Genomic DNA, 22,641 nt, shown 5'->3' on the forward strand with positions numbered 1-22,641 from the left:
TTTTCATTTTTACTGAACAAAAATATAAACATACTTTTTCTGAAAAGATTTATTGAAAATTTGCACAAAACATGGTGAGTCATGAAACAGAATTCCCACAGTAGTGTGGTGTGACCACAGTTTACCTGCAACAGTGTGACACATTTTTAAAAAATTTCCTGGATTTTTTTTTTCACATTGCAAAAGCATGTGATGTGTCATGCTATAATTCCATAATTTTTACACATAAAGAATGTGATCTAAAAAAGTTCACAATCCAAAATTCATGCTTTTTCATTGCTTTAACTATAACAACAGTTATACACACACACACTGTAACTTAGTTGGGGGAAGATTTTAGTGAGTTAAAGGGGACAAAGTGACAGAATGCATCCCTAGTGAGATGTTCAGTAAGACAGTGTTCACATTAGCTCAATACATGTGTGGTTATCTGTTTTATATTATCTGATAAAACTTCTGAACTGCTGAAGTTAATTAAAAGATTAAACCTACCTGGTGGTCCTTGAAGCCCTGGAGATCCTGAAAACAGTCCATTGAAATAGTGAGACTTCAACCTGGTCATGAACGAGTTATTACCAATAATCAATAATCAAACACTCTTTCTGCTCTAATATAAGTACCTGGTGTTCCTGCATCTCCTGGAGCTCCAGGTGGTCCACGAGGACCGGGCAGCCCAACTGGTCCTTGGTCACCTGAAGTTTATTGGATAAAAAGGCCACACTGGACACTCAAGTACAATCAGTGAGTAAACATAGTGGAACATTTTCACTGCCTTTAAACATACCTCGAGTTCCTTTTTCACCATCTGGCCCAGGGGGACCTGCAAAATTAGATAAACACAAATGATGATGACATGTAAAGAGATTAATATAGATACGATATACTGTATTCAATGTGCACTGTATGCAATTCTGCAAATAGTTACTGACACGTAGGTTATATATGCAATTAACATTTAGAGTTTATTATTACTGAATCTGCTTGAAAAACTGCTACATTTCTCGTGTGAAACTATTTTGAAGTCCCTTCAAAATACGTCCCTTTTTTATGTGCCATCCACTGTCCCACCTGTCCCATCTTTCCCTCTATACCTACCTGGGTCATTCTCAGAAAACTTCCTCAAGACATTTCCATAAATATTTGAATGTCATAAGAATCACACAGATAAGCCACATTCATGGCATTTAGCAGATCAATCGTAGTTTTACGTGATACAGATCTGATTTTTCTATTATAAAGGTTTTTACCATAATATGTATTACTGCACTTTGTCCACATATGTGATTCTCATTAGCAATATTTATCATTTTTTCCCTTTTTTTAACCACATAAAACTAATGAAGCTATTCTTAGATTATAGAAGCGTGTAATAAAAGTCTTGTTCGTGAAAATTACTCACCTGCTGATCCTTTAGGTCCTTTCTCTCCAGATGCACCTGCGGGTCCTGGCTGTCCTGGCTCTCCTGCAAACACAGCGATGATGCAACTGTAACTAATAAAGCATAAAAAGCACACAGGCAATATATAAAACAATACAGTGTCCAAGGTTATCTCCAAAGGTAGCTAACAACACAGTACACAATATAGTACACAATGTACAAAGAGAGTTGTATCAGCACAACACAGGCAGAATAGCCACAGCTTTCTTAATGTCAAGGTATCACACACAGCGGCCACAATAAAAAATAGTATTTTAACACAATTAAACATTTTCGTTTGTTGGCACCTATGAAAACGTAATGCCAGAATTCAGGCTTCTGCTATGGCTGCTATTGTTTATAGCTATGCAAGACAGTTTTAGTCCACTTTTGTCCAGTTTTCAGATAACTGTCAGGGAACTTATAGTCATATTTTCTGTAAAAAAGGTGACCTACCAGTTGCACCACGAGGTCCTTTTTCTCCTTGATCACCTGTTGTTGAAGATTAGATATGCCATATATAACTAACCTATTATTTTATTGAATATTTGATCAATATTTCTCAGCTTTTGACTAACCTTTAGCTCCAGGAGGCCCTGCAGGTCCTTTCTCCCCTACGCAAAAAAGAGCAAAACAAAAGTTTGGTTTAAATCTACACTATTTAATCTTTTAACTCCTGGCTTATTAATCAGTTGATCATTTAAGGTTTATCATTCAGTAGCCACTAGTAAACATTCTGTGTCATGTGTCAAGGCCCATTTACGTGCCTTTAGAGTGGAAGAGAATAAATAAATAAATTAAGTAATTAATACATAAATACCAACACATGTTAAAAAATTATACTTACCCTTTGGTCCAGGGTCTCCAGCGTCTCCACGGAAGCCTTGAGGACCAGGAGCCCCTGGTAGTCCTGCACTACCTGGAGCGCCCACCTCACCTGATATGACACATTACATACACATACATGAAAACAAGTTCCAAGTATACAGCCATAATTAACTCAATGGCTGATGTATGTGCACATGTAATTGTGTGCAAAATACGTGTCAGTATCAAAATATGCTTGAGTAGCAATTATTTCGTCACTTTGTTACATCACATGCAATAGTCGCACCTCTGGGTCCCAAAGGCCCGGGTGGTCCTGCAGGTCCAGGTGCTCCAGGATCTCCTGCTGATCCTGAAGAACAACAACAATTTAGGTAAGAATAGCTTTACCTCCACTTTTATAAACTAAATTGTACAGATGGTGAATTAGAGACAGCAATAGACTGATGAATGTCAGTTCCTGCATTAGTAATGCTATTTTAACCAGCTGTCTCAATCAACCTTCTGCACATGTGGTCTACACTCCCCAAATAAAGCTTTGACTAAAGACGGAATACTGGTTGTTGTATTGTATAAAAAGTGTCCATTTATTTAAATGCACTTTTAGTCATTTAGCACTGATATCCAAAAATGGAAGCCAACAGATAGATAGAAAGAGGTTAACTGAGGATGTTCCTGAAGAACTGAGACCTCAACCCACAGTGGAAGGAACTGAGCACCTGTGTTTTCTGCATTAAATTCAGGGGGAAGTTTATTCCACCACTGAGGGACAAGAACATTGAAGCCTAGCATTACAACTGTCAGGTTGATGTGTAGTTCTAAGTCAAGGTTCAGAGGTAGTGAGGCACTGATCCCTTCATCAGTTTATTCTGATTGAGGCTGAAACTGGGACTTTCTGGGATTTGTGTTACAGGAAAGAACTTTGCTTCTTAACTCTCTGTGTCAGTGTTTCTCAACACAAATTCTGCTGGACGCCAACTCTTCTTCAAGTTCAACTTTGATAGAAAGGGCCACCAAAACAAAGTCAGCCCTTTCTTTAAAGATGTCAACTTAGTTTAGTCAAAAGTTCCCCTTTAACCCCTTATATGGTCAGGGCCCACCGGCAGGCCCAAAGTTTTATTACACTGTTCCATAACCTAAGAATATCTCAGTCATTTCATATTTAGGTCCCTGTAGTTACTGATATAAGCCTTGGTATGTAATAAGTCTGGAATTTCAAGGGGCTAAAAACTCACATTTTTAGTACATTACTACTGCATCTTAATCTTAGGTTAATTCAACAAAACTGTATGTGGAGCTTATTGAAAGTCAAGGGTCTGAAACGAACCTCAACATACCCACCACTCTCCCCACTGGCAGGGTGCACTGTGTGACTGAGGAGTTTGTATGTGTAGATTTAAACTATCAGTAACTACATTGGGGAGGAACTGAGTAAAAATCCATAAAATCCCTGTTTTATGAGTGAGCTCCATGTAAATTGTACATGCAGTACTAAAAATGTGATTGACAAAACTAAGTTGGGTGATCGTGAGGATAAATATCCCCAAACAGGAGGTTCGATTAAATGTTTTAGAAAGTGGAGCAAAGAACCAATTAGCTTCTAGTCCACTCAGTTCCGTGGTGAAACTCTTTCATTCTTGCACAACTGAACATCTATCAAGAGTCAAGCTGAAAAGCATGAACTGGTCTTACCTTTGTCTCCTTTCTCTCCGACTCCTGGAGGGCCTGGCTCTCCTCTGGGTCCTGTTGGCCCCTCACGGCCCCTCTGTCCAGGTGGACCATCATGTCCTGGCTCACCTGGTTTGAAACATATCTGCTTATGTCTGAACTTTAGAGCAATTATTTTCTTCTGTTCCTCAATTCCACTGTTTTCTAGTTTCTGTATTTTTCTATAATTTCTTATTTCCCCCCAGAGTCTGTTTATAACGTGCATGTGGTTACATGTCCCTCTTTTTCTAATCTCTTTTCATCCCTAAAGTAAGTGGACTGCTTTGTTGCTGTGCCTTTAAGTCTAACATAATTAAAAGGTCTCTCTTCTGATGGGCTGGATTCAAATGACACATTTGTAGTCAGGAACAGTACAGCATTTAGTCACTTTCCCCAAACCTTCCACTCCAATCCACGGTTTTCCTAGACAACAACATTTACCATTACACTGTGTGCAACTTTGGAAATAGAATGGCCACGACGTCCGGAATGCGTTTGTTATTGAAAACCGATAGCGTACAGATTAGCGTCAAGGCTAAGGAGATTTATCATTAGCCAATTATTCAACTGTTCAATTATTCACTTGCTAGGTTTCGCTTTGTGGATACAAGAAGATGGCGGTTGTGTCGTGGTGGATTCATAGACAAGAATGTTTAACAAGAACTCTAAATGGTGTCACCCAGCTTGCTCCTCATCCATTGAACCAATCCCAAGTGTGGGTTGACGATGTGAAAGTCTGGACAGATGTCATGTATGTTGACATTGTCAACTACCTTGAGACGATGAGGAGCTGAGAAATCATAAAAACACAGAAGCTTGTAATTATCTACACAGCGATAAATCGGCAAGGGTTCTGTACTACAACTGCGAACAGTTCACATTTCTCAAAGCTGAGGCACAGCCAGGCCTGTCAGGAAGCCTAACTACTCAGCATGGGTTATGGCTCAAAACAACGATATAGTAGAAACAGCAGAATGGTCTGGGCAGATCTTGTAGCCACGTCGCTGCTGTTTTGTGGAAGGTAGGTTAGGGATTTTAAATGAAAGTAGCTAGCTAAGATGCATTTACTCGGAGAAACATAACTGGTTATGTTGCCACAGTAGCTGTAATGGTTTATTAGTTTAGCACTGCAGTAGCAAAGTATTTTGTAGGCCGACTAAAACACCATCAGGTGTGCATTGTTCATTCGCTTTGTTCATCAGAATCTATCTCTTATGCATTTATTATGTTTTATCACAAAATGGAAGGAGCAAACATGAATATTTTGCATTTATTTAATTCAGTGCCTCTAGCCATGCTCCTTTGGCCTCGTCTTCCTCAGACGCTGACATTCTGATCTGCTCTTGCCTTTGTGTTCATACCATTCATTTTCCAACATCGCTTTAAGTTTTCGAGAGCTGTTATGACACCACCTGACAGCACATAACGTTCCTGTGCTTTTGAGACATCTCTTCACTACTCTCACTGAAAAGTGTTACAAGGAAGTTTAGCCCATTCAAGACGAACCTTTGTGACGTCATGGCAACTGATGCTGAGAATAGAAGAAAATCATGGATAGCTCTACATCAGTTTATCTGCAGTAACATCACATCACTCCATTTTATGGTGAATGGGTGGCTAAACTGCTGTATGATTGTCATTTGTAAATGTGCTCATGGTTGTGACATCAGAACCATGATCAATTTAAAACAGGTTGCTTTTCCTGCTCAGGGATGGGTTAACAAAGCTTGCAGCCTAGCAAGGGCCATGAAGTTTTAAGCATTTCTCGAATCTTACCAGCACTTCCTTTAGGTCCTCTTGGGCCTTCTTGTCCTGAGTGGCCAGGTGGACCAGGAGGACCTGGAGGAAATATATTTTTCAAACGTTAAGAAAAAACAAGGACCAATATTTTGATTCTTTCCTGTTTATGCCAAGTGTGGGTGATTTTCCTCTCACCTGGCACTCCAGGAAATCCTGCATCTCCTGAAAAAAAAGGGAGAAAACTGTTCAAATGTAGCCACCATGAGATCGATCTCTATTGTAGCACCAGATGTTTTACTAATAACAGGTTAAACAGGTTACTTCATAAAATGTTTAATGAAATTCATTTTTTCAAGAAAAAACACTTTCAGTATAACATCAAGCTGATGGTCAACTGTGCGGAGTATTCCAACTACAGAGGTGGAAACGTCAGAGGTGGAAAAGTCTGGGGTTAGGGTCAGAAGGCATTTTGTTACTGCTCAAGTGATCTGAAACTTTGCTAAAAAGAAAATTACAGTCTTGGAATGGTCTGTTTACAGTAAATGTCACTTGGTATGACATTTTGTTTCCCACCACAATAGACTTACTACACTGTTAAGTATGGTACACATGTTCAAATACTTTTTGGGGATCACTGTAAATTGCTTGTACATAAAAATATTTAAAAGAAATAAAAAAACTGAGATATCCTGAATGCAGATTCAGACCACTGCTCTCTAAAAGGCCTGAAAAAAACATAGAAGGATAGAATAGCCTCTTTATTGGACATAATAGACTTCATTCAGTTCTATTTGATAACTGATTGATAATTTACCCTGTATAGGGGTAGTGTGAGGCGATTTACTTACCTTTAACCCCAGGAGCTCCTGGGTCACCTGTCAATAAAATGGAGGTGAAAAAAAAACAAATAGAAGAGCTTCAGAAGAAACATGGCACAGCTAGCTTATTTAAGAACTCATTCAAATAGTTACTCTAGTAAAATAATTGTCTGAATTAGAATTTCTGAATGTTGTAAACGGTCAGGTACACACCTTTGGATCCAGGCTCTCCTCTCTCTCCTCTCAGTGAGGTCGCAAGTGTAGCTACATGGTTGATAAAAAAGGAAGATGGATGAAATGATCAATCACAAAGGAGTTCAGAATGAACTGGTCATGGTTAACAAATACTGGATTTGTGACTATGTGAGTGAATGAATGAATGAATGAATGAATGAATGAATGAATGAATGAATGAATGAAGGGCCAGAGAAAGAATGAATGAATTACTCAAAAATATCTATCAAATGTTGCATCTTCAGAACAAACTCAGTCATAAACTCTTGTAGTACCTCTAACGCTCTCAGACTGTAGTTCAGACTGGACGAGCTGTTTTATTGTCCTGTGCAGAACTGCAGGGTCAGGCTGTGCCGGATCGGAGCTCAGGTTTATATTGTTTTCTGACCGTGTTACTGAGGTGTATGAGGAGTCCAGAGGATCCACGATGTTGACAGAAGACGATAAACGGCTGGTGCGAGAAGACGCCGAGCTCTCCGTTCCCCCTTCTAGAGCATCTACACGAGCCTTCAGGGCCTTCACTTCCGCAGCTAGAACCACACAGATATACAAAATAAAATAAAGGTCTCTATTTTGTTTGCATTTAATTTTTTTCATTGAGCTCCACTTAATGTGGGTTTGTGCCACTTAATATGACATTAATGTGGGTTTGTGTACCAAAAAAAGCTTTTACTTGTTTATTTTACTTCTCCATCCACTAGAATTTAACTGGCTATATTTGCTACCGTGCCTTTAAGACTGACTTTTACACACACACACACACACACACACACACACACACACACACACACACACACACACACACACACACACACATATATATAATAATTCAAAAAGCAGTCCTGGTCGAAAATCTCCTCACAACTTCAGTTATACGTGGGCGGGGCTAAACTAATGTAGGATGAATAGGTGCATATACTTAAATATGACTGTTTTTTGTGACATCACAAAGACAATGGAATTAAAACAGGCTATTTTTGCACCTCACTTTCCAAATATGGGATGCTGGGATGGGTAGTAAATGGTACATTATGATGCTAACAATGTATACATACTATTTCAAATTCTTTTATTTCAAAAAGGTGAGGGCAATTCAGTTTTCCATGATTAAAGGCCCTTTAAAGCAAGTTTCAAAGTGCATGTAGTTGCTCCCAGGACTATTTTAAGCCATGAATAATATTTCATTTCAAATGATTTGTTGAACACCAAATCACATCATCCAAATCATTTAATCTTCAAGAACTACCTCAAAACTGTATTTTGTGTCGCTAACAACTTAATAAATGATATAACTGGCTAATATTATCCTTAGATCTCTGCAGAATCAAGACATTCTCAAGATATTATCAATAGTAGGTTTAAATCTCAACCTCTGAACTAAAAATGCTATCAAAGTTAAAAAGCTGTGTATCATTACACCCCTGGTTATTACATGTTAATAAGTAAATAACTTAAATTTAACATATAGCAAAATAAAACTAGAACATTGTTAAATGAACACACACAAGCCAAAACAATCCCAAAGGCACATTTTGCTACATTGTTTGCTAATGTGTCTCACCCAGAGCGATGAGTCCAAAGAGAAGGCCCAGAAGAAACAGCAGCAACAGCAATAATCCCAGCAGCCACATCCACCACGTACAGCAGGAACAGAATCCTAGTTTAGTCGCCCCAGATTCCTCTTTACGAATCTCTGCAGTAACGTAAGAATAGTCATGAATAATCAATTACAACATAATTATAACTTTAAAATGTCCCAGTGATATAACCTTAGGGATTTATGTTATAAAATAAACATTACCATAGTTATATTACTAAGATTTGTCATTCAATTTGTCTGTCAAGCAATGTTATGTTATTTCCACAGTGTAATAACATTAAAGTAATAGTTATTTTGGCATACCTGCGTATGTGGCTTTGTCCTTCGTTGAAGCTTTACCACCTATAATAACAGAATACAGGTTGTCAGTAAATGCTAACTGATGGATTTTGTGTAAGAATCAATGTAATCAAATCTCTGAACTGACCGTTCGCCACTGTGGTTGTTTCGACAGTACTTGAGACCATCTTCTTCTCCCGCTTCAGCGAGTCCTCTGAAAATGAGGCTGTTGTGGCAGAAATTTAGATATCAACTTCAACTCAAAATGCTTTCTGTTGTTTATTTCCAGGTTTAAATAAAAAATACCAGATTTCCAATGTGGTCTCAGACATTTAGACTCCACTGTTTATACAATTGTATGTATAGTTTGGGCAACCCAGCAAAAAGACATTTTTTTTTTTGGTTTTTGAAGTGAAAATGAACACATCCTCTACAGAGAACACATCTGCACATTTTAATGCACAGTTACTGTTTATTTGTTGAATTTTACATGATGGGAAAAAAGTGCTCTGTACAAAAGTTATGACACATTTTATATTGGGTCATATATTGTGTTGTTTTCTTTTCTCCAATATGTTGATAAATAAGCAAATGAGTAGAAATGTCACGTCCAAGTGTGTTTTCTGTTGAGAATGTGTTAACAAAACATGTACTATGTACTTAATCTGTGTATCTATGTATATGTATGTATACATCTCTAAATTCAGATTAAAACAATTACTCTTGAAGTGATTTCCCAACATAATCAAGTAAACATACTAGAAAAATCATGACAGCGATCACATTTTTGTGTGATTACATTTTTAGAGTTCATAGTCATATCATGTATGCTTTAAATGATTTTAGTTAATTAATGATGTTAGAATTTTTAATTAGGTAAAATCCATTTAGGTAGAATTTTCTTTTTTTTTTTTTAGATTTTTCACATTTTCCATAATATTTTCTCCTTACTCGGTCCGCTGGTGGAGGTGGTTGAGGTGAAGTGTTTGCCTGTGTCTTTAGACATTATCAGCCTCTCGCTCTCCTTCTTTGCCTGAGTGTTCTCTTTCTCCAGCAGCATGAACTTGTAGTCTTTCACAAACACATCATCTGTGGTGACAGGACTCCTGGGGGCAGCTGCAAAACAGAAAAGGAGGTTGGGTGGAAGTCAAACAAAGACTGAGTTATGATTGGTTTTTATTTTTCAAAATGCTGTCCTTATTTCTCACCAACAGTTGTGGTTGTTATTCCAGGGGCCACAATGTTCTTTTGCACCCCGTACACTGCAAAAGACAAGCACATAGTTCCTTCATGTAACCCTCATGCTCCCTTAAATTCCTCTCAAATTCTTAAAAAGCTCTTGAAAAAAACATCCTCAACCTTAAACCTTCTGAATGAAAAATTATTCAAGAGGCCAATCTATTGGTTCAACTTTAACATGTGCTCTTCCTCTTGGCCTTGCCGTTTACTATTTGCCCTGACACTGAATAGCTGACACCATCTTAAAGGCAATTCCAGTACTGTATTAGCTCAAGTGAAGTCTATTACATGATCACTCGGAGGGATCGTACGAACACAAGTTCAGAAGTCTTAGGTAGTAAACTGCTCCATCTGTTATGACTGCTGATATAACTTCATCACTTTAGCCTGCTAACTTGCTAGTTAGCAAACTAAAGGCTACACAACTAACAGCAACAAAAAAGGCAATACATCTGGGTTTATAGGTGTATTAGCTTATAGCCAGATGAAGCAATTATATGCAGAATGAATATACTTTATGCTCAAACGTCTTTTAAAATTTGTTTTGCATTACACAGTTTGTTTGGCTAATTAGCCCAAGTAGCTGAGGGCCAGTGCATTACTATTGAATAATCTTCTGTATACTGTCCTCTCCTCCCTTTTTGTTGCAAGCGGTCAATCGTGTAGTGTAAGTGTAATGCACTTCCTAGTGGTGAATCAAAGTTGGCGATGACAGGTTTAAAAACATTTATTAAATTGTCGTTATCATGTTCACTGAGGCATTTTAAGCAAACACTCATGGTGGACCAGTACTTTTTCTCCATTCAAATAATTCAAATAAACATCTCCATGGCACTCATCTCATTCATGTTTTCTATTTAGATGTGTACAAAGAAGTAGCTTTTAGCTTATTATTCAGTTACTACAAGGACTTCAGGACAAACTGGTTAAGCAATTCTTAGGTTATAGAATTGTGTAATGAAACTTTGGGCCCACCAGTGGTCCCTGGCCATTTAAAGGGTTGATTTATTAGCTCAAGTACAAGTTTTCAATGAGGTCAAAATGAAGTTATTATAGTAGAAAGAACACTAAACTATGTAATATGGAGTTCACAAGGTTTCAAGTTACACTAAGCCCTGAAACTGTAAGTGACTGAATGTGGACCAACATTTCAGTTCTTCACAACAACATATTAGATTCAAAATAGTTAATGAATAATGTATGGTTGTTCCTGAATAGCGTTAATAAGTCAATGGTAAACTTTGCAGTTAATACAGTTAACTAGGTCACAGCTAATTACCTTATTTAGAGGATGAATTGTTCTAAACCAAGGTCAAACCCATGACCTCTTGAACTATGGCTAAGTTCATTGCTACTTTCTCAGTAGCTCACTCACCTGGACCAGCACCAATTCCATTTGCAGTTAGGGCCAAGTTATTCTGCATTCCATACACTAGAAGAGCCAACATCAGAAAACAACTTTACAAGTGAAGAAACATTCTGGTTATTACAATGTATTACATCATTAGAACCACCACCGGTGTAGCTCCACCCTGCTTGTGTACTATTGGAGACAGTAAATCACTTCTAGTGTCACTATTGAGCTAAGAATGACCCACGGCCCACATAATACCTGGTCAATAGTGGCCATGAGGTTAGAAACTGACCAATCATGCAAGCAGTGGAGTGTGGCTAATATATTGTGCAACAGCAGATGGTCTACAGTCTGTAGTTGTACACTATGTTGTGGACCTTTAGGGTGGGTAGACCGCATAAAGTGGTCAGTGAGTGGAAGTACAAAGTACATGTTTCTAATAAAGTGAGTGCAGATCACAAATTCACTCATTATTAAAACCTCTTAAAGGAAATGATTTTTAGGTCTTAAAGGTTGTTCACAAATCAAGTCATTATACCATGTATACACTGAGAAAGTGATAGTATATAGTGTACAACTGTGGAATTAGTAGTCTGTGGTGTTGAGTGTTAAGACACACCTGCACCTCCAGCAGAAAGACCACCACTCATGACAGAGGAGCTCAGGGACCGGTTATTCTGCAGACCCACTACAAACATCAATGAATATAGAACGTTAACCAAACCACAACATGATCATGGAACACCAATCAGAGCACAACATGAACACAGAGCAGCAATCAGAACACAGCATGAACACAGAGCAGCAATCAGAACACAGCATGAACACAGAGCAGCAATCAGAACACAGCATGAACACAGAGCAGCAATCAGAGCACAGCATGAACACAGAACACCAATCAGAGCGCAGCATGAACATGGAACACCAATCAGAACACAGCAAGAAGTATCTGAATTCACTAATTAGAAGCCTGTGTGGATGGAAACACACACACACACTCACACACACATCTACTAAGCCTCTTCTGGTTCACTAGAGCCTATCCCAGCTGTCATTGGGTGAAAAGCAGGATACATCCAGGTCAGGTCGCCAGTCCATCACAGGGAAGACAGACAGGCATACACATTCATTCACACCTACGTGCAATTTAGCACGTCCAAACAGCCTGACTGCATGTCTTTGGACGGTGGGAGGAAACAAACGCAGACATGGGGAGAACATGCAAACTCCACACAGAGAGGACCGTGGTCGCCTGGCCAGGACTCGAACCCAGGCCCTCCTTACTGTGAGGTGACAGTGCCACCCACCACGCCACCGTGCCACCCCCAACTGAATACAAAACACTATAAACACAGACTTCCTTCATCTAAGAAACAATAAATATATAGATCTCTCTCCCTCTCTCTCTCTCTCTCTCTCTCTCTCTCTCTCTCTCTCTCTCTCTCTCTCTCTCTCTCACCACTGTGCTGTAGGGTGGCGTTTGGGCTGAGGTTGTTGGGGTTGGTGTGGTATCCATATCCGTACGCAGAATCCAGAATAGTACTGTCGTAACCTGCTGCGAAAAACAAAACCAAGACTGAATCCCACACGAGAGTGTGTAAATGTGCCAGATGTGTGTGAGTGTGTGTGTGGTGTGTGTGTTACCCGAGTGGCTCTCGGTACGTGTTTCTACGCTGGCCTTTTTTGGGATGGGTAGAGTGTTGGTGGGCGAGCGAGGAGGACTACTGCTGCTAGAGCGACTGCCTTTCAACAGCTTCTTCACATCATCCAGCTCAGTCCCTACACACACCCAAACACACACAGGTGTTCTTTTACATTGATTACTGTAGCTAACTGCTAACCCTAACCCAGCACTAAGCTAATCTTCTGGAAACAAAAAGAAATCGTTGGCTTTTACTTTTTCAAATGGAACCATTTTTTATACAGACAGGATCCTTCCTATGATCCCTCATTGTTGTTTTTCAAGAAAACAAATCTGTTCCCACAGCCCCATGTGCCACAATGTTTCCTCAATCATGTCTCCTTGAATAAATTTTCATGAAGTTTCAGTAGAAGACTAATGTCCAAACTGCTGGCATTTATAAATGTACATATTCTGATATTCTGATTATTCTGAAGTTTATGACTGATGCACTCTCACTTCTCAAAAAATGTTACAAAGTTACAAAGTTTGTTTTGCTATCATGCACAGAAAGCACTCAGACATGCTGTCTGATGTGCATCTCTTTGAAATATATAACAGTATAGAAGGAAAAATATGGTGTGATTTCTTATTCTGGTTGACTTTAAGGACATGAGGGGATTTGGCATAATTTACATGTAGCAACATATTTAGTACTCTGTGGGGATGCAGATCAACATGAAGGAAAACATTTTAGCTAATGAGGCATCTTGTATCTCTTTTTCAAAGAAATACAGAGAATGATGGATAAGTTCTGAAAGTTCTGGGATTTCCGGCTGATCCGTGAGGAAATCTGCTTTTTACAAAAAAGCAAAAGCTTTTGTGTGAAAAAAATAAAGATGAGCTTTTGGTTCCTGAGGTGACATGACTGAGTTAGGGCAAGTATAGAAGCATTAAACTACAGAAGTACAGAAATCCACAAAAGAAAAAAAGAAGAATGGGAATATAAAACTGCTTGTATATATGTATTCAGCTCTGTGTGGGGAACACATTTCCTCAGGAACACGAGGAAACAAGAAACTAGGATTGAAAGCGTTCCTAATGGTGGCAGGGGGAACATGATGTATATATTAAGTTCCTCATAACATGTGGCCTCAATATAGTAATTTATGGCTTCAGAATAGTCATTTGTGGCCAGGCCTTATTAAAAAATAATCATGTCACTTTAGGGGCTGCGTAGCATGGTGACCAAACCTCAAAATACTTTTTGTTTGTTTGCTTTTTGCTTTGTTTTGAGGGGGGCAAATGTCACCATGTGTTGATGGAAGATTACAGAAAACAAGAATTCAGTCTTTGAAATGACATGTATGTATATCTATGTACATTATGTAGATAATATTTCACAAAGGGCTGTGCAGCATCAGTCCATTCAATGGTTTGGTACCAACATCTGGTGGAGGGTGAGGCACTCTGCAGTCTGGCTCTGATCTCACTCTCTGCAAAAGAGAAGAATCAAGTCACTCTTTCACGTCTACAGCCACTTTTGTTCAAGCTTTGGGATGAGACAGAAGGACTTTTATATGTACCTCTGGTCTGGCTGCGCCCCCTGGTGGCAGAACTTGCAGCTGCTGAAGATGAAAACATAAGAATAGTGAACTTGTAGGTCATTTTAGATCACAAGCGTCCTTAACCCACTTATTATCAGTACGGTTTAAATGTATAACTATTCATTCAATTAGCAAAGAAAATACACATACTGTACTCCTTCCTGGTGTATTCAGGGGAAGAATTGGCACTGGAGCTTCCTGATGAAAGAAAAGTGAGACAGATGGAAAAAAAGGGATCATACAGATAGATGTACTTTATCTAATATGTGTCTATGTGTGAAGAGTGTGGCTTCTTGCACAATTCAATATTGCATTTCCTTCCTCATTATGTGTCTCTCTCTCCCTCCCACAAGCTTTAAATTAGCTCTTTAACACTTCATTTACATTTGTCTATTAATATTTCATTTATTTTAGAACATGCAATAGTAGCTCACACAGTGTGGGTTTAAATATTATAAAATTGACACTAAAAGATATTTTTAGATGTTTTATTCAGCATTTCACAACATCTATTGAATGCTAAATAATATACTGTAATTATTTACTTACAACAGTTTCTTGTCAAGTTATCTTCCATGAAATTTGAATTGTTTGAAATATTATTTTAAAATCTAATTTTCTTATTTTAGATTATTTTTTAAATAATATTTTACAGCATCCTATTAGTTATTTGAAAACTGTGAACATATACAGAACGAACATATAAAAATAATGTTATATATGCAATTATTTATACGTCACTTAACAATTTATTTAACCTTTGTACTGGCTTGATTTGAGCTTTTTTAGTATGTTAACTGCAGCACATAAACGGTAATTGTGTATTAAAATCTGCAGAACCAATTAACCATAACAATATTTTTTGCTGACCTTTGTTACCCATATTTATCAATTATGGAGCTGACTATGTTTATCCATCATGACTGGTCCAAGCAACGAAATGTGAAGGGGTCATAAGGTCCCACTCACCCTCGTATACCGCGGAGCGCATGGTCAGGCTGCTCTTCCTCTCCGCTGGGATTGGTGAGTAGGTAATGGACGAGGAACCGCTCTTCATCGCACCCCCTGAGGAGGAGGAGCTGAACTTGGTCACTGTCAGAGAGCTGCCTCCCGCTGACATGGCTGATGAGGAGGACATGGTCAGGGAGCTGCCGGATATGCCGGCCAGCTCCGCAGAAGAGCCGGTCACCGACCGAGAAGAAGAAGAGGAGGAGCGGGTCTCAAAGGTGCCTGAGGAACCTCCTCCTGAGGACCCTCCAACTTTGACGACCGAGATGCTGCTAGTACCTCCGGCTGAGGCTCCAGAACTTCCAGCAGCTCCACCTGAAACAGATAGGGACGTACCAGTCGAGGACCCAGATGAGCTGCTGCCAGCTCCACCACTGATGGCTCGGACAGAACTACCACTCGAACCTGCTAAAGAAGATGCTGGAAGAAAGACAAACAAACGAATAAACAATGACTCCAGTTCACATGAAGTTATTGGCAAAACAGTGGTTAAACATGCTGCAAGGAAAATGATCTGAAAGGGCCCATGTTCTACATTGTTCTTGTACTTTTCTTTTTCCCTGTTCACTAACAACATCTATGTATTTTTATGTAGCAAAACCAGCCGCAATTCATTTTTACGTGATTGTCACATCCACAAGGTTTTCAAAGCAGGCTGTTTTTGCAGCTTAGACTCTTATATGGACTGTATATCAGGACAAGGTTCCTGATATTCCATTACATTTCCATAGTATGCAAGTCACCATCTCTAATGTTAGCCTAATGTCAGCAACATATAAGGAATGTTCCTAATAATGTGGCCTAGAACATACAGTAAATATGGTAAACTGACACAAGAGAGTTTTATCTAATGAGAGTTGCCACTCAGTAATAACTTCCAGGTTGGTCAAACACTAGAGGGCACTCCTGAGAGAGTCTAGGCTGAATGGGCTCCTATAGAGCTTTTGCACAGAAACACCCTGTATAAGCTACAATATCATGATATGAGCTACAAGAAGCTATAAGAAGCAACAGTTTTAGAGTCTGAGCTGCTTAGTGAGTGCTGACTGGTTGGCGAGCGGAGCAGCTCATTGGGTGTTGGCACACACTCGTTTTATGCTGCTCAGTGTTCAGGAAATTAAAGTAGTCTTTTACATTTAAAAACATTTGAGCAGTTATAAACTACGATTTTGTTCAAATGCTTCATCTTAATCATTCATTTTGGACTCGCTTGGGAGCACCCTCTAACGTTTGAGAAACCTGGAAGACATCCCAGACTTCTCTGGCACCATTCAGGGAGTTCTTGCATTTTGGAGCCATGTTTTTGGTAGAATGGGAGGGATAGGGCAGCTTATTTCATCACAGGAAGTGATGTTGAAAGTGAAGTTGCGCTCACAGGATATGACATAACTAGTGCTGCTGCTGCTGCTGCTGCCTCCTCCTCCGCTGCTCTGGGTGATGATCCTCTTCTCCACCAGCACTGCTCCTCCAGAAGAAGATCCAGAAGCAGATGTGGAGCTAGAACTAGAACTAGAGGTCACCACTCGCTGAGTGTTTGCTGAACCGCTGTTGCCCTCTAGTGGTGGAAAGAGAACAGCATATTTATATGGTCATGATAATGCCTGTGTTGTGAATTATCTTAAGATGGTTATAAAACATTATTTGCCATGAAGTACAAATAACTACAGAAATAACAGCATCAGTGTAGATTACAATAATAATTCGGACTCACTTGGTGGAAGGGATGTTAACCTTGTTGTGGTCACTGTCTCTGTAACTATATAGAAGAAGGAAAACAATGTTTCTTAAGTAATGCGAGCTGTGGGGCCAAATTCCAGTCCTGGAGGGTTTTATTCCAGTACAGTTCAGTGAATTCCCTGCTCACACGCGCCTGATTAGCTGGTAGTGGTCAGCTTTAATTGGTGTATCTGAACAGATTAATCTCCAAACTGCACAAACTGTTCTACAACTTCAGAATCAAAGCTGACCCACAGCTGAGATTTAAGCCTAAATTTAAGAGCCAAATTTAAAAAACTAAATAACAGAGCAACAAAAATTAGTGTTTATGTTTTCCATGAAAGGCTTATAACCACTAGGAGGCATTCATAATATTAAATGTAAGCAGCTAGCGAAAGACATTCCCTGCAGCTTGAACAATCAACAAAGGCATGCTTGCTCTGAGGGACAAGCAGGGATTTCACAATCTGAGATATAAGAAACTATAATATCCCAGTATAAGCTATAAGAGGCTTGAAGAAGCTATAATTTCACAATATGAACTACTAGAAGCTATGAGAAGCATCAATTTTACAGTCAGAGAGCTACAAAAAGAAAGGGTTTTTGGGAAATCTGAGTAAGACAAGCTTGTTTTAATATTGAGCTATTACTACTTCACAATCTACTGGTTTTCATTTTATCAATCTTATAGTAAAATGCACATATTTAGCTATAGATATCTAAATATCAATCAAAAAGATGCTCCCCTGGAAATTCATTTCCACTCACCTTTCCCTGAAACCCCTGATCCCCCCTCTGCATTCACAGTCTTGGATGTGATTAAATTGTCCATTCCATGTTAACTGTATAAAAAGGAAATAATGCACAATAAGCTTTGCTGTTGTGGTATTTAAAAAAAAAAAAAAAAACAAGGAATATTTTGTGAAATTTACCAAATCACCAAATTTCATCAAATCAAAATCATCAAATCAGCAAAAATGATTTAGAATAGAAATACTAGATAGAAATACTACATTCAGTGCTATTCACATGCCACAACAATGATCATCATCAGAAAACAAAAAGGGCATTTCCACTTATTACTGATTGCATTCAATGCTCTGAGTTTAGAAAGGAAGGAAACCGTCAACAATTCAGCTTTAATTGCATCCCAACATGCTAGAGCTGATTTAAGTGTCATAGCCATGCATTGATTACTTTTGCTCTAACCAAAATTTTATCACTATCACAAAAAAATCCACAAAAACAGCAGCATTACAGCAGCCAGATCAAATACAGTCTAGATGCTCTTCTCATCATCAAACCAGCGTTCATTAAGCTCAGACTTACCACTCTGTGTAGAGCTCAGCTCCATCCTACAGACCCAAACTGCACTGGCTGAGTAAAGAAATCGAAGCGTAACACGCCCTATGAAGCGATTTTAACTATGGTAACAGGAATACTTAATACATCTGGACGCCGCAGGTTTCGACACGACTCCTCTCCTCAGGCACCTGCTCACTCACTCCATATAGGACACACTGCATGAAATATATACGTTCTGAAGGCTCATTAATCCACATCCTACCTGGGGGACCACACTACTTTACATGCATATACTGTCTGGCGTAAGAACTAAAAACAAAAATGTAAAAAGTATTTACTGCATTTCTAATAGTTAGTTAACAGAATATTCAGTAATGAGTCTTCTGTTTGAAGTAAAATACACTATATTTCCAAAACTATTCACTCACCTAAACAAATCATTGAATTCAGGTGTTCCAGTCACTTCCATGGCCACAAGTGTATAAAACCAAGCAGGTAGGCATGCAGACTGCTTCTACAAACATTAGTGAAAGAATGAGTCGCTCTCAGCAGCTAAATTCCAGCATGGAACCCTGATGAACTACACCTGTGCAACAAGTCCAGTCGTGAAATTTCCTCACTACTAAATATTCCACAGTCAACTGTCAGTGGTATTAAAACAAAGTGGAAGCAATTGGGAACGACAGCAACTCAGCCACGAAGTGGTAGACCATATAAAATAACAGCGCGGGGTCAGCAGATGCTGAGGTACGTAGTGCTAACCAACTTTCTGCAGAGTCAATGACTACAGACCTCCAAACTTCATGTGGCCTTCAGATTAGCTCAAGAACAACGTAGAAAGCTTCATGGAATGAGTTTCCATGGCCGAGCAGCTGCATTGAAGCCTTACATCACCAAACGCAATGCAAAGCGTCCAATGCAGTGGTGTAAAGCGCCACCAGGAGAACGGTACTTGTCTGACTGCATTGTGCCAAGTGTAAAGTTTGGTGGAGGGGGATTATGATGTGGGGTTGTTTTTCAGGAGTTGGGCCCCTTAGTTCCAGTGAAATGTTAATTTCCAGTTAATGCTTCAGCAGACCAAGAGATTTTGGACAATTTCATGCTCCCAACTTTGTATGAACAGTTTGGGGACGGCCCCTTCCTGTTCCAACATGACTGCGCACCAGTGCACAAAGCAAGGTCCATAAAGACCTGGATAAGAGAGTTTGGTGTAGAAGAACTTGACTGGCCTGCACAGAGTCCCAACCTCAACCCGATAGACCACCTTTGGGATGAATTAGAGTGGAGGCTGTGAGTCAGGCTTTTTTGTCCAACATCAGTGTCTGACCTCACAAATGCACCTCTGGAAGAACGGTCAAACATTCCCATAAACACTCCTAGGTATGATGTGGGCCGACATCATATTAAACCCTATGGATTAAGAATGGGATGTCACTCAAGTTTATATACGTGTGATGGCAGACGAGCGAATACTTTTGGCAATATAGTGTATATCATAGACGTACTGCAGCTACCACCACATCAACATCTGTGAGAATGTAAAAAAAGTTTTTTTTTTTAATTAAAGTATTATATCAGTTTTTATCCACTGTCTTTTTACAAGTCTCTCAGGTTTTAACTGTCATTTTTACCTCTTAACCCATTTTCTGAGTTCAAAAGCTTCATGATTCAAAGTTTTACTTCCTCTCCTCATAATATGGTCTATTTTATTTTATTTTTGTATAAAAATAACAAATAGATATATAAACATCTCAGTACATGAACAAAAAGCGACTCTTCATCTTTCTCTTCTTTCCTTTCTCCATTGTTTCTTTCTTTCTTTCTTTCTTTCTTTCTTTCTTTCAGTGGATTCTTCCCTTCTATCTCTATTTCATTTGAGTTTTTGTCTTTCTTTCTTTCTTTCTTTCTTTCTTTCTTTCAGTGGATTCTTCCCTTCTGTCTCTATTTATTTCATTTGAGTTTTTGTCTTTCTTTCTTTCTTTCTTTCTTTCTTTCTTTCTTTCTTTTCCATTTCTATTGACTCTTTCTTTTCCATTTCTATTGATTCTTTCTTTCTTTCTTTCTTTCTTTCTTTCTTTCTTTCTTTCTTTCTTTCTTTCTTCTTTAGGAGGAAACTAATCTACACACTCCTAAACAGGCATAAATAAATAAATAATACAAATTTCATGCCACAGTTCTGGATACAACACTGATCTCTGTCTCTGTCTCTCTCTCTTTCTCTCTCTCTCTCTCTCTCTCTCTCTCTCTCTCTCTCTCTCTCTCTCTCTCTCTCTCTCTCTCTCTCTCTGTGTGTGTGTGTGTGTCCCAAGGCTAGTTATTCTGTGATGTTCTACAGTGTTGTGGTTTTTCTCATATCTTACAACAATAACAGTGATTAATGTCTCACAGACATGAATTACAATCATACTGTTCTAATCTTTCTCCTCCTGTACAAATCACTCTGTTACATGGCCTAACTAATACGTTTATTCTCTTGTTGTAGGCACCACAATGGTGCTGTCATGTTATTTGTTTTGTATTGATTTCATGAAGATGTATAACAGATTTTGATCGATCTTTTTATGAGACAAACAGAACATTTAAGCTGGAAGTGTTTCCAGATCAAAGCATATTCTTGTCCTACATCAAATGACACCTACAGATTTGTTAAAGGAACTGAAGGAATATTCCTAATGTATATCTCCAACATCCAAAGCATGCAGACGATTATCATGGACATCAACTGTACTTTGACTGTTCAGATGCAGCATATAGAGATTAGGTTAGGAAATGCTGAAGTATTTCTTTTCATGGCTACATACTGCAGTAGGCCATCATCATAGTACAAGTGACCTAAATATTGAATAGTAATACAGAAGCTTCATGTGACAAACATCACATAGCCGCATCGTTCATCTACATGGAGAAAATGATGATCGTATTAAGTGCGAGAGAAGATTGCTAAGACAATCTGTGAGGACAAAAATATATAAGCTTATGGAAGGAAGCTTAAACACACAACAGAACAGTAAACAGCAACAGCACAAGAAGCTGCAGCAATATTCCCCCAGTTGTCCCAACAGCCCATTTATTTTTATTTTCACAACCAAGTATTTCTCATTTAGTCAAGTTAAACTAAACCAGAATCAAGCTTATCCAATAAAGAAAATAATCCTGGACAAAATGCGTTCAGTTCAGTTCAGCTTACAAACATTTGGCAAAGGACACAATACCCCTTTTTTCCAGCACCAGTACTGATATTGAAACCTTGAGCATCAGCCAATATTGCTCCATTATTTTCCTTTTAAAAACCACTAAGCCTTAAATTCCCAGTCTTATTACACACTAAGGCTTATTATTCACTGACTACAGGGACTTCAATGCAAACTAGAAGCTGTTGAGCTTTTCTTTGGTTATAGGAGTGTAAAATAAAACTTTGGGCCTGCCTGGCGGACCCTGGCCAGTTAAGGGGTTAAAGAGAGCTATTTTTAATTGAAGCCCTTCACTTAGGATATAAAGTATGATGCCAGTTGTTACAGCATTGATCAGATTCAAATAATCATCATGAAATAGCTCATATTAAAAAAAATTATAATTTGATAGTACAAAATGATGCACACATTTGAATCAAGGACATTAAGGACACATGCATCCCTTGTTTTACAGTGTACTAAGAAATCCTGCTTTGTACATTACATACACAAAGTACTCCACTGGTGTGCAAGTACGTTGCCACCAGTACACTAAATCTCATTATGCAACTCTATGATGATCTGCATGTCTGATGCTGCAAGTGTTAATGTGTGCAGGTAGCTGCAGTGGATAAATGCTGTCAGCACACTTGAACATGAAGCAGCATTGATGGCAAAAAAGACTGTCTGACTTCATGTGACTTTATGACAGTCAATTATAACGTAATACTACTCTTATAATCAACTGTCATAAAGTTACATAGTCAGTCAATTATGATGTACTAATACTTTTTAATTGACTGTCTGTGATGTTATGACAGTCAATTATAATGTAGTAATACCATCAAACTACACCTTACCACTTAAATCAACATCACCACACCTACGTATTTTACATATTAGGTTCACATTAGCAATGAGTCACAGTAATCACTGCACAATAAGGTGAATACCTACTAAAGCAATGAGCCCAGAGTTACAGGGTTTAGAATGCGGCAATC

At 38.7% G+C, this 22,641-nt stretch overlaps 1 protein-coding gene across 1 annotated transcript in view; it reads right to left on the minus strand.

The window, feature by feature from the left end:
• The window catches only part of col17a1a (collagen, type XVII, alpha 1a), a 28,269-nt gene extending 10,272 nt beyond the window's left edge, over positions 1 to 17,997 (minus strand). Inside the window, exons 1-30 of the mRNA XM_037543881.1 lie at positions 17,934 to 17,997; positions 17,161 to 17,205; positions 16,825 to 17,004; positions 15,411 to 15,869; positions 14,592 to 14,639; positions 14,421 to 14,474; positions 14,283 to 14,330; positions 12,858 to 12,992; positions 12,673 to 12,765; positions 11,833 to 11,901; positions 11,235 to 11,291; positions 9,829 to 9,882; positions 9,572 to 9,736; positions 8,769 to 8,846; positions 8,645 to 8,683; positions 8,303 to 8,434; positions 7,017 to 7,271; positions 6,721 to 6,771; positions 6,538 to 6,564; positions 5,885 to 5,911; positions 5,726 to 5,788; positions 3,935 to 4,039; positions 2,532 to 2,594; positions 2,265 to 2,354; positions 1,996 to 2,031; positions 1,874 to 1,909; positions 1,400 to 1,462; positions 785 to 820; positions 621 to 692; positions 493 to 519 (exon numbers count right to left, since the gene is read on the minus strand). Of these exons, the coding sequence (XP_037399778.1) occupies positions 493 to 519; positions 621 to 692; positions 785 to 820; positions 1,400 to 1,462; positions 1,874 to 1,909; positions 1,996 to 2,031; positions 2,265 to 2,354; positions 2,532 to 2,594; positions 3,935 to 4,039; positions 5,726 to 5,788; positions 5,885 to 5,911; positions 6,538 to 6,564; positions 6,721 to 6,771; positions 7,017 to 7,271; positions 8,303 to 8,434; positions 8,645 to 8,683; positions 8,769 to 8,846; positions 9,572 to 9,736; positions 9,829 to 9,882; positions 11,235 to 11,291; positions 11,833 to 11,901; positions 12,673 to 12,765; positions 12,858 to 12,992; positions 14,283 to 14,330; positions 14,421 to 14,474; positions 14,592 to 14,639; positions 15,411 to 15,869; positions 16,825 to 17,004; positions 17,161 to 17,205; positions 17,934 to 17,997 (2,671 nt within the window). The remainder of the gene's footprint in view (positions 1 to 492; positions 520 to 620; positions 693 to 784; positions 821 to 1,399; positions 1,463 to 1,873; positions 1,910 to 1,995; positions 2,032 to 2,264; positions 2,355 to 2,531; positions 2,595 to 3,934; positions 4,040 to 5,725; positions 5,789 to 5,884; positions 5,912 to 6,537; positions 6,565 to 6,720; positions 6,772 to 7,016; positions 7,272 to 8,302; positions 8,435 to 8,644; positions 8,684 to 8,768; positions 8,847 to 9,571; positions 9,737 to 9,828; positions 9,883 to 11,234; positions 11,292 to 11,832; positions 11,902 to 12,672; positions 12,766 to 12,857; positions 12,993 to 14,282; positions 14,331 to 14,420; positions 14,475 to 14,591; positions 14,640 to 15,410; positions 15,870 to 16,824; positions 17,005 to 17,160; positions 17,206 to 17,933) is intronic.
• Positions 17,998 to 22,641: the final 4,644 nt, after the last annotated feature.

This window comes from Pygocentrus nattereri, chromosome 12 (assembly GCF_015220715.1).
Source record: "Pygocentrus nattereri isolate fPygNat1 chromosome 12, fPygNat1.pri, whole genome shotgun sequence".
NCBI classification, from domain to species: Eukaryota; Metazoa; Chordata; class Actinopteri; order Characiformes; family Serrasalmidae; genus Pygocentrus; species Pygocentrus nattereri.